General features: G+C 38.9%; 1 protein-coding gene and 1 pseudogene across 2 annotated transcripts in view; both read right to left on the reverse strand.

Annotated features, from left to right (window-relative positions):
• Positions 1-18778, reverse strand: part of NEK1 (NIMA related kinase 1) — a 133334-nt gene that overhangs the window by 100098 nt on the left and 14458 nt on the right. Inside the window, exons 5-11 of the mRNA XM_080928742.1 lie at positions 17281-17364; positions 13672-13739; positions 13462-13548; positions 12573-12627; positions 9386-9586; positions 4711-4771; positions 528-679 (exon numbers count right to left, since the gene is read on the reverse strand). Coding sequence (XP_080784868.1) covers positions 528-679; positions 4711-4771; positions 9386-9586; positions 12573-12627; positions 13462-13548; positions 13672-13739; positions 17281-17364 — 708 coding nt within the window. The remainder of the gene's footprint in view (positions 1-527; positions 680-4710; positions 4772-9385; positions 9587-12572; positions 12628-13461; positions 13549-13671; positions 13740-17280; positions 17365-18778) is intronic.
• On the reverse strand, positions 1384-2361 carry LOC308429499 (L-lactate dehydrogenase A chain-like; annotated as a pseudogene). Its single transcript has one exon. The product of its transcript is annotated as an L-lactate dehydrogenase A chain-like (transcript).

Below are 18778 nucleotides of genomic sequence, written 5' to 3' on the forward strand. Positions count from 1 at the left end.
CAATAAATTTCTGACATTTAATGGCTAACTCCTAAAACTAGCTAATAATGACTTACATTAAAATTTCCATATTCAAATTATTATGTAGCTTCTTTCTCCTTACTTCATGCTAATTTATATACATAACTTGAAGGATTGATTTTTAGCAATAATTTTAAACTATTTTGGGATAATTTATCTAATTAAAAAAAGGCCAATGTCCTGCAACTATTACTGTAATCCATGCTTTAGCTCATACTTTTTAAACCTAAGAGACTGTCACACGTATGATCGTGTTCTCATATAGCTCTAAGATTTTGATTTATTTGACTGTGAATTCTGAAATACACAAATGTCCTAGTGTTTTACAACAATACCACAGGTACTTACTTCTATGCACACAATCAAATGTTCAAAAGGACTCCATTTATAATGTTACGTTTCTATTATACCTCTTGTTTACTTCAATGTATCTACTTAATGGCCGTCCAATGCTTCTGTGAGGCTCCTCAGTAGACAGGACCAAGCAGTTTGTAAAAGGATCTTACCTGTTTATGTTTTGGGGGTGGTTTCTTTTCAAGTGACTTTTTATCTCCGTACTTCTTAGATGTTAAAGGCACTCCATATTTAGCAGCAGGCTTTGTGATTTTCTGAGCAGGGACAAAAGAACTGACGCTTTGTCCTGATGCTGGTCTTTTACCTGCATGAGAAGACAAGTAATTCTTTTCTAGTAATTCTTTACTTCGAATCTTTAGTGCCAAAAGTCTGCAAGAATGGTACTTTTTCCTTTTCACAATCATTAGCAACCTTTCAAGCCTTTAAATATTTTTTGTCTGTTAGTAAATATCAATGCTTCAAGCATTTTACATTGAAAGCACCCGAGTTTTCAAAACTAAGCACTTTTTCTTTCATTGTTCAAGATTTATTTGGTGTTTTCATTGGCATGAGAGGTGAGTGATTGGTTCTATCACTCATATGCACATCTTCCATTTCACGTAATATTGCAATATATACTACAGACACATGTAATACATGAAACATTCTGTAGAACACCTACGCACAAGACATGCATACTGGACTTACACACCGGAGCCAGGTTGTGACTAACTGGGAACGCATTGGCCTAGGCATGTTTGGTGAGGGTGCACAGCAATGCAGCAGGCTTACAGGATAATTAAGGCCTGCACACAGTTGGCAGTGTGTCTTGGAGACAGTGGGACTGTCACACTAACCAGGTCACCGCTACACAAGCACCACTTAGCAGCAGGGTAACTGTGGGAACTGGGATTTTCCCCAGACCACCTCAACACAACTGCACTAACCACAGCTCAGATGAGAAGTGTGTGGTCTCCACAGAAACCCTCTGCAGCCTGGACAGGGCAGTGCTAGGACACCGGGAAGACTTTAGAACTGCAGCTCCTTCTGGATTCCCCAGAGGGCATCTGCACTCTTCTTCAGGCGGGCCTCTTCCTCAGGAGTCAGTGTCACCTTCACATCTGAGATTCCATTTTGTCCCAGGACACCAGGGACACTGAGGAAGATATCATCATTGATTCTGTAGAGACACTTAATCATGGTGGAAATGGGATGCACCCGCCTCAGGTTCTTCATTATGCTCTCGGCCAAGTCTGCCACCAAGAGGCCAATGGCCCAGGATGTGTAACCTTTCAGCGTGATCACCTCATATGCACTGTCAACCACCTGCTTGTGGACCTCCTTCCACTGCTCCTTATCCCCAGCAGTGCCCATGTCTGGGATCAGAGACTTCACAGACACGCTGGCACCGTTCACACCACTCCACACAGGCACACTGGAGTCACCACACTCTCCCAGGACCCACCCGTGACAGCTCAGCGGGTGAACTCCCAGCCTTTCTAACATCAGGTAATGGAAACGAGCTGAATCCAGACTGCAACCACTTCCAATAACTTGGCTTTTGGGAAAGCCACTGATTTTCCAAGCCACGTAGGTCAAGATGCCCACTGGATTTGAGGCAATAAACAGCTTGTGTTGTGGACTATACTTCACAACGTTGGAAATGATGAACTTGAAGATGTTCACGTTTCGCTGGACCAAATTGAGTCGGCTCTCTCCCTCTTGCTGATAGGCCCCTGCTGTGACAATAACCAGCTTGGAGTTTGCAGTCACACTATAGTCTTTGCTGGAGAGTTTTTCGTGTTCTGAGGAAAAGGCTGCCATGCTGGAGATCCATCATCTCCCCCTTTAGCTTGTCTTCCATGACATCATCTGGCAAGTCCTTCATTAAAATACTGATGGCACAAGCCATGCTAGCAACACCAACACCAACCCCAACCACAGGTTCTGGGGGACCTGTTCTTCCTTAATTAGATTCACAATCAGCCGGTCCTTGAGGGTTGCCATCTTGGACGTTGAATCTTTGGGACCGTTAGTGCACGATGGAGGTTGGGGGGAGGGTGATGGGCCAGCAGCAGCAGCAGCAGCAGCAGCGTGACCTGAGCTTGGCGACAGTGGCTCCAGCACCAAGACTAACTATTCTAAGACAATGCATTTGTGAAGTGCTTGCTCCACCAGAATGAGAACTGAGCTGGATCCTTAACATAACCTGCCAGGAGCGGTGCTATAAGAGTAATCTCATTAGCAGGGAAGCAAGACAAGCAGATAACCTACGGCCAGTGTAACACAACGGATAGCTCACAGCAAGTAAGGACATTTCTGAGAATGACACCTGAAGTTGTTCTTTGGCATACACACAGACTCACTATGTACCCACACATTCACCCTTTCGCACAAACACATACCTCTACAGGGCACAGTAGCAGCTATCTGTGAATATATTTTAAAAACTGAGTTCCCTAGATAAAATGTACAGAAGGAAAATTATAGGGTATATTATATACTTGTATGAGGCTGTTACAAGAACTGAATAACCAAACAAACCCACTCAAAGTTCCAGAAAATAGATAAATTTCAATTAAAAAAAATACTGCAAGTCAAATAGTCTGTACCTCCAGCCACGTATCCAAACCTTTTCTCACCTCCTATTTTCCACCTCTGTGAAGTTGCCTCTGGTTAAGCTCCCCCATTGCCTGAGGAGCAACCTTCTTTTCCAGCCCACTAACTTAGGATTTTTAGTATGTACTAATACAATTTAAATCAATCTTCTCCAACAAGTATTCACTTTTAGGAGGAGAAAGAAAAAATTAAATGGTAGTTTACAATGAAAAGCTAACATCAAACTCATTTTCAAAGAAAAATTTATTAGAAAATGTTCACTATATTGTACAGAAAAAAACTGCTTATAATATATTCCCATTCAAACTCATTGTGCATGTTATGACAAGAAAAGTATATCAAAATATAAAAGCATTTATTAAAATGTGAGTAATGTTTCTTGTAAAAAAATCTTTATAAGTACATATTACTCATATAATTCAGTCAACTCTTATGAAAGTGTGCTGGCTAGTTTTATGCCAACTTGACACAAGCTGTAGTCATTTTGGAAAAGGGAACCTCAATTGAAAAAAATGCTTCCACAAGACTGGGCTGTGGGCAAGCGACACCTCTGTGTAGGTGGTCCTGGGAGCTACAAGTGGGGTAAACAAGCCATGGGCACAAGCCAATAGGCAGAATGCCTCTATGGCCTCTGCATCAATTCCTGCCTCCAGCATCCTGCTCTAACTCAGAAGAGAAACTGTCCTCCTCAAGTTGTTTGGTTATGATGCTTTATCATAGACATAGAAATCCTACCTAAGACAGAAACTAAAAACAGTATTAGCCATGGGACTGATGCCATATTAGAGCTTCAGGAGCAATTCATACTGATGATAATGTGATGTTCTGTGATGGGTTAAAGTGTTTACAAAGCATGTTGATCTACAAACTAGAAAGTATGAGAAATTCAACCATATGATCAAATTAGAACATAGCTCTATTAAGTCCTAATTGTATAACATGGCTAATTTTATCAAAACAAGAGATCTGAGTTCAAGGTCAGCCTGATCGATAGAAAGGATAGCCCTATATTAAAAAACGAAACGAAACCAAACCCAAGCAAACAAATAGAACAAAAAACCTAAGGGAAATGCTCTGTGCAACAGAAACAGGGACTAGAGGCACCAAAGCATCAAAACAAACATTCTTAAGACAAAGATACAAACTGCTCCCATCCACTGGATGAGAAGTGGAAGGGTTACTCACCTACCTCAGGTTCCAAATAAAATAAAAGGAGAGAAATTTATGAGGAGCAAAGACATGTGTGTGTGTGTGTGTGTGTGTGTGTGTGCGCACGCGCGCGCGCGCGAGTGCGAGCATATATAACATACCAAACATACACAGTACTACAAATATTCTACTGTTAGAGGTCAAAATTGATATAAAACTTACCTTTAATAAAACAGTTGACTTCCCAATAATTTACTTTTAAAAATTTAGAAAATAAAATATTTCTTAAAGAAAAATGTTTTACATAATGATTTATACCTTAGCGGGACATTTATGTTCATACAATGTTCTCAAAATATCAACTAAGCTTTGATAAAGATTTTCAAGTCAGATTTCATCTAAATAAGACAGCAAATAAAACTTTATTAATAATTTATTGTATATCCCTATATATAAGAAATTTAATATTTACTTTAGATTAAATTTAATCTATAGCCGTCTCAATTTGTTTTCTCTCTATTTATTTGTAGTGTATCTAGCCTTGAGTATTGGAAACAGATGAAAAGTTTCATATGAAACGTAATTTACCTGGGATAGGCTGTGGTCCAAACTTTGAAAATGTTTTTAGACAAAATTCTTCTGCAATAAGCTTAGATTGAAAGAGAAAAAAAGTGTTAGAAAAGGTATCACTTCTGAGTGTGGTGGCACACACCTCTAGTCCCAGAACTATGGAGGAAGAGCAGGTAGATGAAGCTCAGTGAGTTCGAGGCCAGCCTGGTGTATATAATGAGTTCCAAACAGCCAGTGCTGTATAATAAGACCTCTGTGATTCCATCTTACATCAGTCTGAACAGCTAATAGTCAAGGATGTGGAACAAGGGGACACTTCTCCATTGCTGGTGGCAAACTTGTACAACTTCTGAACTCAATTCCCAGAAAACTGAGAATACTTCTACTTCAAGATTTAGCTGTACCATTCCTGGTCATATACCCAAGAGATGCCCCACTATACCACAGGGACACTCGCTCAACTATGTTCACAGCAGCCAGAAACTGGAAACAACTGAGATGTCCCTCAACTAGAGAATGGAAAAAAAAAAAACATGTCATACATCTACACAATGGGATACTATTTAGTTATTAAAAATGAATTATGAATTTTGCAGGCAAATGGATGGAACTTGAGAATATCTCCCCGAGTGAGGTCACCCAGTCACAAACAGACATGCGTGGCATTCACTCACTTATAAGTGGACATTAGCCATAAAATACAGGTACCATGCCACACGCCAGTGACCCTAAGAAGCTAAACAAGAAGGAAGCTCAAGTGAGGATGCTTAATCTCACTTAAAAGAGGAATAAAACAGTCATAGGAGGCAGACGGAGGGAGGGAACTGGCTGGGAGCAGGATGAGGGAAGGCTTCAGGATCAGGAGTGGAGAGGGACAGAAGAGATGGCCAAATGGCCATGAGAATGAACGCAACTGGTGGGGGAGGGGACTAGGAGAGCATCTCAAGGACGTGCCAGAGACCTGGGAAAGAAGAGGACACAAGAATCAATGGGGGCAACCTTAGCTGTTACTCACAGCATGGGGGATATGGAGCCTGAAGAGGCCAAACCCTACAGCAAGGCAAGAACCCCAGTGGAGTGATAGGTACACCAACCCATCCACAAAACTTTCAACCCAAAATCTATCCTGTCTACAAGGCATGTAGGGACAGGGGATAATGCAAAGACCGGGAGAATGGCCAAGCAATAAGTGACCCAACTAGAGACCCACGCCATAAGTAAGCACCAATCCCTAACACTGTCAATGATACCCTTATGCTTACAGACAGGACTATAGCAAGGCTGTCCTCTGAGAGGCTCTACCTAGCAGCTGACTCAGACAAATGCAGACACCCACAGCTAAACATGGATGGAGCTCAGGGACTCTTACGGAACAGTTGGGGGAAAAGACTAAGGGACCCCCCAAGGGAAGAAGAACTCCACAGGAAGACTAGGAGTGCCAGCTAATCTAGCCTCCTGGGGCTCTCAGAGACTAAAACAAGAACATGTACAGGCTGTAGCAGACGTGCAGACTGGTCTTCATGTGGGTCCTGAACAGCTGCAGCGGGGCTGTCCCAAAGCTGTTGCCTTCTGTGGGAGATGCTCCTGTAGCTGGGCTGCCTCGTCTGGCCTCCACAGGAGAGGAAGTACCTAGTCCTGCAGAGACTTGATGTGCCAGGGTGGAGAGATACCTACTAGAGGGGCACCACCCTCTTAAAGAAGGGGAAGAGGGATTGGGAAAGCACTGTGGAAAGGGGAAATTGAGATCAAAGAGGAATTGTGGGAGGAGGTAACTGGGGGTGAGGGAAGGATTGATATATAAAGTGAATAAATAAACAAAAATTTAAAAAGATAGTTCATAATAATAAAAAACAATAAAAGAAAATAAAAAATAAAACCTGTTTCTATACAAAGAAAAAAGCTACCTATCAGTCACAATGTATATTTCTTCCAGTCATAAATCTGTCGCTAAACTGGTTGAAATCCAGTAATGCAGCCAGCAAACTCTCCTCTTGCCAACTGCTTACCCCGCTAATCTTACTAACGTATTTTTACTGCTTCTTTTGTTCTCAAACTAGACTAATATGGAGCACACGCTACTTGCCCTCTTCGTATCTTAGCAACTTAACAAAAACTTCGTCTATGGAGGGACCACTGAGTTCTCTATGCATCCATAGTCCTCATTTATGTTAAAAGTGTTCAAGCATCACATCAAAAGATGCTGCCTTGCAAATGTCACTTAAGTTCACTGTGAATCAACTTCCCACTCATCTCATCTGCAAACATGTCACTGGATAAATATCTTCATAGCATCTGTCTCTTCTAACATTATAAATATCCCATTACTCACTCTTCAGCATTTATATTTTCTTAACAAGTATTTACATTTTCCACAAGCAATTTTCTATCTTTCAACTACATTTTTCCAGTATGATCAAACAAAGATTTGACTGAATCTGAGCTTATTTTTATCCTACTGGTGGAGAATAAAGAAGTGAGTTTTCTCCCTTTCTCCAGAGGCAAAGCACAGTAGAAATGATGTCCTACCTGAGAGGTTTCCCTAGCAAAGACCCCCTACCGCAGTACTCTCAAAGCCTCAAACCAACCATCAGCCCTCTGGCTCGGCCTCAGTCACTGAAGCCGAGATGGCAGTGAATGGACCAGCACATTCCTTTAGAAGACTGTGCTCTGTGTTTGAGTAGTGCAGCAGAGACAAACATGAGCAGAAATCTGGTTCAAAGACAAGTCGGGGCACATATGTGAGAATGTGTGCTCTTCTGAACACAGGCATTTCTTCCTGTTTTGTAGAAAAACAGAAGAATCTGTTCTGTGTCCTGTGAAATTCCCGACTCCAGGGCTCCCTCCACACAGTCGGGGACATTCTCTATCAATGACCTAGATCATGGTACTCTTCACAGCCTGCCAAACCCACTTTTGAGATAGGAACTCCTTAAGTAGTCTAGGCTTGCCTTAAACGTGGGATCTTTCCTGCCTTAATCTGAGCAGCTGAGATCATAGGACTGTACCCTAGGCCTGGTCAATGGGTATTTTATGACCTCCAACCTGCCCTCAAAGTGAGTAACTTCTTCAGTTCATCAAATATGGATGTTTCTGTTCTATGTAAATGTTCTTATGAACTGAGAGATGGAATGTATAGTACTCAAGAAGATACTGGAATGCCATGGGAATGCCGCCCATTACCAGTGTGGCTATCTGAATGACAGGCTTACTTATCACTGAAAGCTTGAGACGTAGTTTGTTAGTTCCATTAGTCACATTCCAGGTGTTCAACAGGTGACAAAAAGCTGTGATGCTGGACTATTCATACATGGCAGACTTCCTTCCTCACAGACAGCTATCACAGACAGAGACTATACTCCACTTGAGTGGCAGCTTACACCTAATTTGTGAAGCCACATGCAAGGAACTGCTATTAGCGTGTACAAGGATAAGAACTGGGCTCTACTAATTTTGGCTAATAGCATTGAAAGAACTATTGTTTCAAAAATAGAAGTTACCTTGTAATTCAGAAATTCACAAGCCTGAGGCAGAAGGATCATAGCAGCGAGACTGGGCTACATGGTGAGAAAACAAATTTGTGCAATACAGATCACTATAGTGCTATTAGAAACAATAGTTCATATGTTAAAGCATAAAGCATTTCAGTCGAATGCTGAACAAGATGTATCATAGGAACAAAATGCAAGATTTTGTAAATCCAAGTGGTGCTTACGTACCAGTAAGGAAAGGGTGAAATACACCAAGCACGTTATTAGATACTTTATTTGCTATTAGTCATAATCTATGTCCCTTTTGCACATTATGTTTGGTAACTGGGGCTTTATCGTTTTCCCTTTCATTGCTAGGAAGGTGAACTGCAGTGTTTTAGTCTTGAGACTAAGCTCTAACTACACTAGCAAGGAGGAGGTAGCTTCAATAAGATAAATGAAGCCTTTGTTTTTTATGGGGTTGCTGCCAAAATAAAGGAACAGTACACTACATCTACAGCGTTCGACAGAATTCTTCTTAACAAAGAAGTCTTGTAAGAACACATTTCAGAGATTGTTGCTGTGCTTGACAAGTGACCTCTGACTTCTAAACTTTAGTTAGCTAAATGGACATCTCTTGTTTTCTGAGTAGCATTTGTTCTCAGGAATGTCTGTTAAAGCAGAAGCATATATAAGCAATATAGTTATGCTTTTGCCACTTATTTACAAAAGATTTCAATGCAGATTAAATTAATATAGGCCACCGTAAACATGAAAAGTCAGGTAATTCCAATTTTCGGTGATGTCATTTGAGTAATTGATGGCATATGATCTGACAATTATTTTTATAAAACCTGTCAAATAAATTATCTCCAGAAATATTTATTTTGCATCTATAGTTGAACCCTAGAGGACAAATTATGAGATACAGCAATATAGTATATGCACTTACATATTATATAGTATATGCCCATATAACAAGTTTCCAACCACTTTTCTAAGACAACCATAATCATGTAAATTTTGCTAATATATTTATCTAGTGTAATCAAATATATGTTGATAATACATATTAAGGACTTGGAGATTTCAAACAGTGGGAAAAGGAAGGGCACCAGCAATGCAGGCTGAGGAGGGCATCTCAGCCCAGACTCTGTGGTGACCACTGCAGCCGTGTTAGGTGCCAGAGCCTTACTGTTTAACTCTAGGCGTAATGTGACACATACCTGAGGTGAGAGAAACTTTTCGATTCGTTTAGCTATAAAACCTTTCTCCAATATGGAGTTGACTGAAGGTCTATCCCTAGGATTTCTTTTGAATAACTGAGAGAGCAAGCTTCGGAGATCATAGGAATAATGTAGAGACACTGGAGGAAAGGATCCAGATATTATCTTCAGTACCAGGTTTTTCATGTTTCCAGCTTCAAACTAAAATCCAGAAAATAAATGCACATACATAAAACAGATGGAAACTGGAATGGGGAATATCGGTAATGAGCAATAGTTCTTTTCCATTAATGCAGACTAGAAATATATCCTCTTCTCAGTAATGCAATCAGTATACTTTCTGAAAACTTTACCTAATTATAACTTCAAAAGACTGCCTTCAAAAAAGTAAATAATATAATTTTCTGTAAGAGTTAAGATCTAATTATTTAGGCAACACACCAAGAGTTAAGCTATAAATATTAACAAAGACTTTACAAAACGTAATAATGATCAACATGATAGAGTTATGCAACCCAGTAGTCCTCCTCTAAGGCCCGCTCCTCTGCCTCTGCCTCTGCCCTAACACCCAGAGGAAAAGAATGAAGTACTGTGTGAAACATTTGGGTGACATACGTAAAGACGGAGGAGAACTCCTAGCTACTTCATCCTTAGGCCATTTTCGTCATTATCCTTTTGCAGGAGGTGAGGCTTCCCAAAGAATAATCAATCCAATGGGGGGCAATATTAACAGAAAGGTATGTGTTTTAGGATGAAACATGAAATAAACTGTAACTGAAATAAAAAGAATGCACAAGTGGGACAGTTTAAAATCTAAGGACTTCATGAAGTGGGAAATAAAATGAACGAGTAGCTCTCAAAACTATGTGCCGATGGCCACTCAACACATAAAAATGTCTAATACCATGAGCCACCAGGGAAATGCTAATCAAAAGTATAGTGGGATTTCATTGCATCAGTAAGAAAACAACAGATGCTGTTCAGGCTTGGAACTCTCAAATGCTACTGGTAGGAATGTAAATTAAGTCTAGCTTCCATGGATATCACTGTCTCCTCAAGAAATTAAAAATGCAACTAACATACAGTTTAGCAATAATACTCGTTTTTTATTGCTAAATAATGTTATTTATAAATTTATTTTTAAATTTTTTTTATTTTGTTATAAATGATTTATTTTAAATTATTATAAAATAAATAATATAATCAATCATATTTAGGAATATACCCCAAAGAATCTACTCAGGCATATTACAGTGATACTTGTTTATCAAAAGCAAAACTCTAGAATTAGCCTTAGTGTATGTCAACAGATGAATGGAAAAAGACTATGCACACATAGAGAGAAGAGCACAATGATGCCTGTGATGTCAGTTATTAAAAATCATTCATAAATAAATGTTCAGGTCTCCTAGAACATTTGAAACTTAGTTTCATCCTGTTAGTAAAAATGTAAGTCCATTCAATCTTGTAGAAACATATTAGGGAAAAAATGAGTTAACACAATATAGTACAAGTTTAAGCAGGCAAACATTCAAAAACAAGCAACACAGCAAGAGAGATAGTTTAGCAATTTAGGGGCGTTCTACTCTTCCTGAGAACTTCAGTTTGGTTGTGGGCACCCACATCACGTAGCTCAGGACCACCTTTGGATGCCTTCTTCTGACCTCCAATGCTCTGTACTTTCATGTGGCAAGCATGCACATTATATAAGAATATCTCAACAAAGAATAATAAAGACAGGCTTCAAATAATATTGAGCAATAAGAGCAGGCTATGAAGCAGCTTATATAACATAAGCAAACTCTTGGAGAGTAATTCAATTTGTAAGTTAAGTTCGAATAAAGCTGAGGAAAGCAACAAGTGTAAGTAGTTGTTTCTTATTAGCATTGTGTACAGGACTTATTTCATGCTTTACAATTTCACATATCTTCTCAAGTTTTCTTTGAGATGAAAATACAATATTGTTTCATCAGTGATGGAAACATGCTTTAAAAAGAGGGCAAAAATGAAAAAGTTATTATGATTAAATATATTTTGAGACAGACCTTCCTTTTGGTATATTTCATACTATTTAAAAAAAAATGTGCTAATGGTGAAAACTACTCAGTGTGACAGAATGCCTGGAGAAGACAAGGAGAAGATACTCAGTCAGCGAAGTACCTGCGGCTGTGTAAATAAAGGGATGTGAGCTCAGAACCACAGAATACATATAAAAGATGGCTGGTTCTGTACTCTCCAGAGGGTTAGGATGTGGGTGGAGGCAGGTGGATCCCTAAAGTTCACCAAAAGGTTCTGTGATCCTGTCTCCAAAAAAATAAAAGAAAAAAAATAAAAGAAAGAAAAAAAAGATGAAGAGCAATCAAGACATAGTTCCGGTTAAGAGCACTGACTGCTCTTCCAGAGGTCTTGAGTTCAAATCCCAGCAACCACATGGTGGCTCACAGCCATCTGTAGTGGGATCTGATGCCCTCTTCTGGTGTGTCTGAAGACAGCTGCAGTGTACTTATACATAATATTAAATAAATCTAAAAACACAAGACTTGAGACCTTGACCTTGGACCACCTTGGGTACCTCCAACCCCACAAATATAGTGCATGTGTACATTCCCAAATTATCAAGCACATGCACCACTCCCAACAACAACAACAACAACAACAACAACAACAACAACAACAACACACTTTTTGTCTATATTCGCAGTTTATTTTTAATAAAAAGAACTGTTCTGACAGAAAATAGAATTCTTTAAACAGCCTCTAACATCAAGCTCAAAGAATTTCAATGCTTCTAATTTAAGTTTTTGTTTTGTTTTTCACACAGATTCTAGCTATGAAACACAGACTGGCCCTGAACCTGCATCTCTTCTGACCTCAGACTCCCAAGTACTGGAAATATTGGCATTTCTATCACACCCAGATAAATATGGGTGTTTTGAAAAAACCTCCTAAAATGAAACTAATTAAAAATATTCAGGTAAAATACAAATTCGCAGAAATGAATTTATGTGAAGAATGAGATGTTTATAGCATAAGAAAAATGTTTGTGAAAAAAAAGAACAAAATATAACAACAGCAAATATATAATAAGACTAAGCCAGGTTAAAATTGCATTTTAGAACATCAAGCCCCTAATCTGAATTATCTAAAAGACACCAAAACCTTAAAAAGCATCACAACTTATACTTACTGCATGTTTAAGTGTACACAACTCATACAGGACACACCCCAAAGCCCAAATGTCACTGCAAAGACAAAAGTGAGAAAGTCCTCTTAATATCAGAATATATTTATTTATTTATTTAATCATTTAAAGTAAATAGTATGGAAAAACTTGGGGAGACATTTGTGCTCTATAAAGTATTTTTTACCTTTAAATTGAAAGCAAATAATAAAAGCAGCTATTTTAAATTAGAAAAGTAAGGGTTGCCTAAACAATTGCTTTGAAATTTAAATTTTTAAAGAAATTTAATATTTAAAAGAATGGTATAAAAATACATTCATTTTTATTTTGCAAAATTCAACATGCTTTACTCAATTTAAAAATATTACAAAATGAAAAAAATTAATTTACTCCAATTACTCCAAGTATGACAGCAAACTAAACAGTGTTTCTTGGTTGTGAGCCTTCCCTTGGAAAGGAGGGAAAAGTCACTGGAGTTCAACTGTGGGACTGTCCTGGAGAACAGATCACATAACCCACTAGCAGCTTACATCTAACCTAGGCAGCTACAGTATTTCAGAGATACTGGTAGGTCTCTCTCTCTGAATTTGGTTTCTTTACTGAGAATCTGGCACACTCTGTCCTATCAGCTGCCGTTCTGTAGGAAGTGACTGTGACAGAGGAAGACCAAAGGGAGTAAGTACGCCCTTCCTAACTAGAAGAAACCACCAAGTGAATCTTCCTTGAGTTCTTTTGATTAGATAAAGAGCTTCACAGGTCCTCATCATATACTGACAGTCTAGAGACATACATGCTAACCATATAGCACTGACTTTACAATAGCATTCTGAAGGCTGCTATGGTGTGACAGAAAGGTTAAACAAACAGGCCATGTGTTCAGAACCACTTTAAATACCTTTTGTTGTTATAAGGCTTGTTTTCACAGATCTCGGGTGACAAGTAGTATGGGGTCCCTATGCAAGTTCTTGCCAGCTCTACAGTGCTAGAACAACAAGATTCACAAAGAAGCTCAACACACAGGTATTACAAGTTACTGCACATACACTACAATAGACTCAGTTTCACTGAGGACTTATATCACAACAAAGCTTAAAGCTGTTGTTACCTATTGAGAACTCGAGCAATTCCAAAATCTCCAAGCTGCACTGTCCCATCTTTGGTTAGAAATATGTTCTATAAAAGAAAGAGTAAACAAACATTGTTTCAGTTCAGTTACTTCTATTAGACAATGTTGGTTTTCAGAAAAATTAATCCAATTAAAAATTCTGGTAGAATAAATGGATATCCCCATGAAAAAGAATAAATATAACCTCCTACCTACCTCACTGTATGCAAAAAATAACTCAAAATGGATTATAGAATATATGAACTAAAACAATACATATCCTAAAACCAGAAATAAATTACCATGCTTTTGAGTCAGGTGAGAGTTTCTAAAATATCAAATAAAACTAAAGACAAGGAAGGAAAACGTGGGCTTTGTTAAACCTGAACATATCTGTGTATCATATGACACTGCCAATAAAAAGAATATGAGGCCAGTGACATGGCTCAACTGGATAAGGTGCCTGCTGCTCAAGTCTGACAAGCTACGTCTAACCCTCAGCATCCACATGGTGAAAAGAGAGAACATAAAAGAAAAAGAAAAAAGAGGGGAGGATCTAAAGTTTAGATCACCCTCAGCTATATATCAGGCTGAAGGCCATGCTGGCCTATGGGAGATACTATCTCAATACCCATCTTGAAATGGACAAATAATCCATTTCGTTGCGAATTTTGAGACAGAGTCAAACTATGTAGCCTTAGCTTACTTGGAACGTACTATGTATACCAGAATGGGCTGGAACTCAGAGATTTAGCTGTCCTTGCCTCTTGAGTCCTGGAATTGAAGTTGTGGATACCAGATCCAGCAGATAACCCAGCTTTTAATAACTAAAAGCACATACTAACAGTTCACTTAAATGTCCAGACAGAAGAAAGATCAGTGGCTACTAAGTCTACATGGGGAGGAAGAGGTGTGACTAGGCATGAGAAGTTCTCATTTGGAGAGAAAAATATTCTGTGAATTAGAGACAGACAATGTTTTCACAATTCTGTATAAACACTGAAGTCAGTAGACTATATACTTAGGGTGTGTGTGTGTGTGTGTGTGTGTGCACGCATGCGTGCACAATTGTTATGGCATCTGTCTGAAAGTCAGAGGACAACTTAAGGATGTCAGTTCTGTTCCTGTACAATGTGGGTCCCAGGGACTGACTCAGTTAATTAAGCTTAGCTGTAGACATTTCTATCCAATGCACCATCTTGCCAGTCCCTGTATACTTTAAATAGGTAAGTTAATAATATGTAAATGTATTACAATTAAACATTTTAAAAGATACTGTGCCCCACCAAAAACCTGTCTAAAAATTCTAACTGGCTTAAATATAACAAATTAGCCCTAAGAACTTCCACCAAGGGCCCTGAAATGCCCTTCCATTTAAACTATTTACTCAATTGTATTTTCTTTATAAATATAATACTTTGTGCTGCTGTGGTCTATCATTCACATGTATCAAGGATTCACATATTCCTAGCAAGGAAAAGAAGCCTAGTTTTTTTTTTTTTTTCCTTTCAGATTTCTACTCTATGAAAGAGTAAAATTGCTTCAGGCACATGTTCAATGCCAAGATGACATACGGTGGACCAGAATTAGTAAAATGGGGGGAAACAATTTGGTGGCAAAAGATGGGGAGGGACATAGGAAAAATGAAACAGGAGGGTCCAAGATAGCTCTTCCCCACGCAGCCTGGGAATTGTTCACTCCACAGCCATCTGCAGGCCTAGACGCGACAGGGGGCTGTGGCAGAACTGCTCTCATGTCTCTGCCTTCCTGGGAACCGAGAACTGGAGTGAAGCACAGAAATGAGTGCCAAGCGAATGCTGGGGCAGAAGCTCCATTCCCAGCATCGACTCACACACACAGGCATGCGTTCTGAAAATAAAACAATTTCCACAAAAGAACCTGGAAGAAAATCCAGCTAGACATAAAGAAATATACTACTACTAATAATAATAATCGCAACAATAATGATAAGGCAATAAAATCATTAATGATATGAGAATTCACATTGGGATGGCAGTGCATGCCTATAATCCCAACACTAAGGAGGAAGATGCAAGTTCAAGACCAGCCTGGCCTGCAGAGTGAGACACTCAAACAAATAAAAACTGGTAAAACGACATGACAAAAACACTGACTGTAAACATGCTTAAACATGCCAATGAGTCTGAAATCCTTCAATTCCAGGGTTCAAGGAAGAATGGAAAAGTCCAAGACCAGTAACAGCTACAGAAGAAAAGTATCAATGAGGAGAAAGGGAACAAGAAATGACAAGTATTTAATACAGAGATAAAGCAGGAATGAATGAAACAATTAAGAACAGATACAGATATAGATAAATCCCATTGCTTTTCAAACAGTTATGGAGGAGGAGACAAGCACTAGCTTACAGAAGTTGTGAAAGGGGCTTGGGGCTGGAGATAAGAGATTCAAGACAGAGTACTTTCCTAGCACGCTCTGGCTGGGATCCTGGTGCTATTAGGAATAAAAATGCAAAAGGAAGACATACAGAGATAGTTAATTGGGGAAAATAATTCATTTAATATTCAATAAGGAAAACACTTAGAAAAACATGAAAAATAAAAATGACATTGGAAGTGGCGTATTAAGATCCATTTCAAAGAAAATCCAGAGACAAGGAAGGTCTCTAGACTTCCCCAAAGGATACACAGATTCTTAGACACAAAGCACAGAATGATGAACACACACTGAGTCTTTCAGGAAAATCAATCAATCAATCAGTCAGTCAGTCAATCATAATGACTGAATTTTTTAAATAAATTCTTAAGAAGAATGAATCTTATTTTCTAATTCGATAGAAAATCTATCCAGAAATATGTAAATGACCACTAGTTAGAGAAAACAAAGTACACAATTACTGCCTGGCATGGAGGCTCACTCCTGTGATCCCAGTACTTGGGATGCCAAAGTCTGAGCGTCACTGAGAGTTTGGAGCCAGTTTGGGCGTTTCAGGCCAACAAGAACATACCTACGGCACTCATGGTATGCACTCACTTATAAGCAGATACTAGCCCCCCAAAAGGCTCCGAATACCCAAGAAACCATCCACAGAACTTATGAAGCTCAAAAAGAAGGAAGACTAGAATGTGGATGCCTCAGTCCTTCTTAGAAGGGAAAACAAAATAGGGGAGGAAATACAAGGTCAGATAGAGGAGCAGGGATTGAAGAAAAGATCTACAGAGGCTGCCTCACCTGGGGAACCACCCCATATGCAACCACCAAACCCAAGCACTATTGCTGATGCCGAGAAGTGTTTACTGGCAAGAACCAGACATGGATGTCTCCTCAGAGGCTCTGCCAGAGTCATATAGATACAAAGATGCTTGCTGCTAACCATCAGACTGAACACAGGGGCCTCAATGAAAGAGCTAGAGAAAGGATTGAAGGAGCTGAAAGGTTTGCAATCTCATGGGAAGAACAACATCATCAACCAGCCAAGGCACTGAGGTGGAGAGGGTGATTGGGAGAGGGAGCACCTTCATGGAAGCAAGTTGAGGAAGAGGGAAGGGAGTGGGGGGGGATATAACATTTGAAATGTAAATACAGAGAATATCCAATAAAATTGATAAAAAAAAAAAAAACAGAACATACCTGTGACTTTATGTCGCGGTGAAGAATTTTTCTATCATGTACATGCTTCAAAGCCAAACATATCTGTACAAACCAGTCCAAAATCTAGAGAGAAACATTGGATTAAAGCCATTTAAGCTAAAACTTCTTTGTACTTTGCAGATACTAACACTTGTAGGTATTCAAGGCAACTGACAACAGAAATGGGTATAACATATAATAAGTGTCACACAGAGCAAAATAAATATGAAAAGAAACCTGAAGAATGAAAATTAAAGATAATGTATACTTTCTAATAGACTGGTAGCAAATTTGTTAGGCTTATCTCTTTTTCTATATATTTTCAATATACATAGAAATTACAAAAGGAAAATTATCAGAATAGAAATTTAAAATTTATCTAATATCTCTAACCACATTTACTACATATAAGCCCTGTCTGGAATTATCACTTAGAAGTAAAACAACTTAATTTCTACCTTAGTTTTCAGACCAAATAATTCCAAATGAACAGTATTTTAAATGTATAGTGATAAAATGAAATATAGGTCAATCTTTAATAACTTTTGACTGACACATGATTTTTAAAACAGAACACAGAAAATATCACCTTCCCAAAATCTTAAGTTAACTTTGCTATATAAAATGTAAAACACCTTCATGGCAATAATAAAAGGTAACAAGCTGTACCTGTTACCCCTCTTTTAGTATTCTTAAGGAACACATAATACACTTAAAGTCATATAAAAATTAATTTAAAAATAATTTTCCTGACGGAACATCCCCCTCACTTGAGGTGGCAACAGAAGGCTCACTAGCTGCAGGCTAGACATAGGCTAAGTAAGGAGGAACATAAGGAACGGTCAGGAGGGGTCAGGAGGAAACACAGACGAGGGAAGGAAGGCTAAGTGCAGTCCAGCTGCTGTGAAAACTAGAAGGGAGCGTGCCAGCAGCTCGTCACAGACTTCTGTGACAGTGTTTGTCATATCTGCTCTTTTTGATAAAAATAGTCAGCAATGTACAGATATGTGCAGGAACTAGCTTTGCAAAGTTACTAAAAGAACTCATAAATTAGGGATCAGCAAATTGATTCTAAAAAGAGTAAGAGAGATTGGTCAGTGGTGGCGCACACCTTTTACCCTAGCCTCCAGGAAACAGGCAGGTGAATCTCTGAGTTTGAGGCCAACTTGATCTACATAGTGGGTTCCAGTACAGTCAGGGCTACACAGAAAATACCTGTGTCCGAAAACAAAACAACAACAACAAAAAATAAATAAAAATAAAAGGGAAAGAGGTAGGGGGCATAGAATATAAAGCTTAGGCTTAACAGCCATATGGTTTCTTACCTCAACTTTCCCACTATAGTAATAAAGCAAGAAGTTATTTGCAAGCAAATAAATAGATAGAGGGCTGGACTGGGGCTTCAAGACTGTTGGAGAGGTGAGCAAGTAACTCAGTAATTCCAGGGAACGTGATGTTCTAGTCTTAAAGATACAGAAGAGCCAACTCAGCCACCAGA

Source organism: Micromys minutus (assembly GCF_963924665.1).
Source record: "Micromys minutus genome assembly, chromosome: 14".
NCBI classification, from domain to species: domain Eukaryota; kingdom Metazoa; phylum Chordata; class Mammalia; order Rodentia; family Muridae; genus Micromys; species Micromys minutus.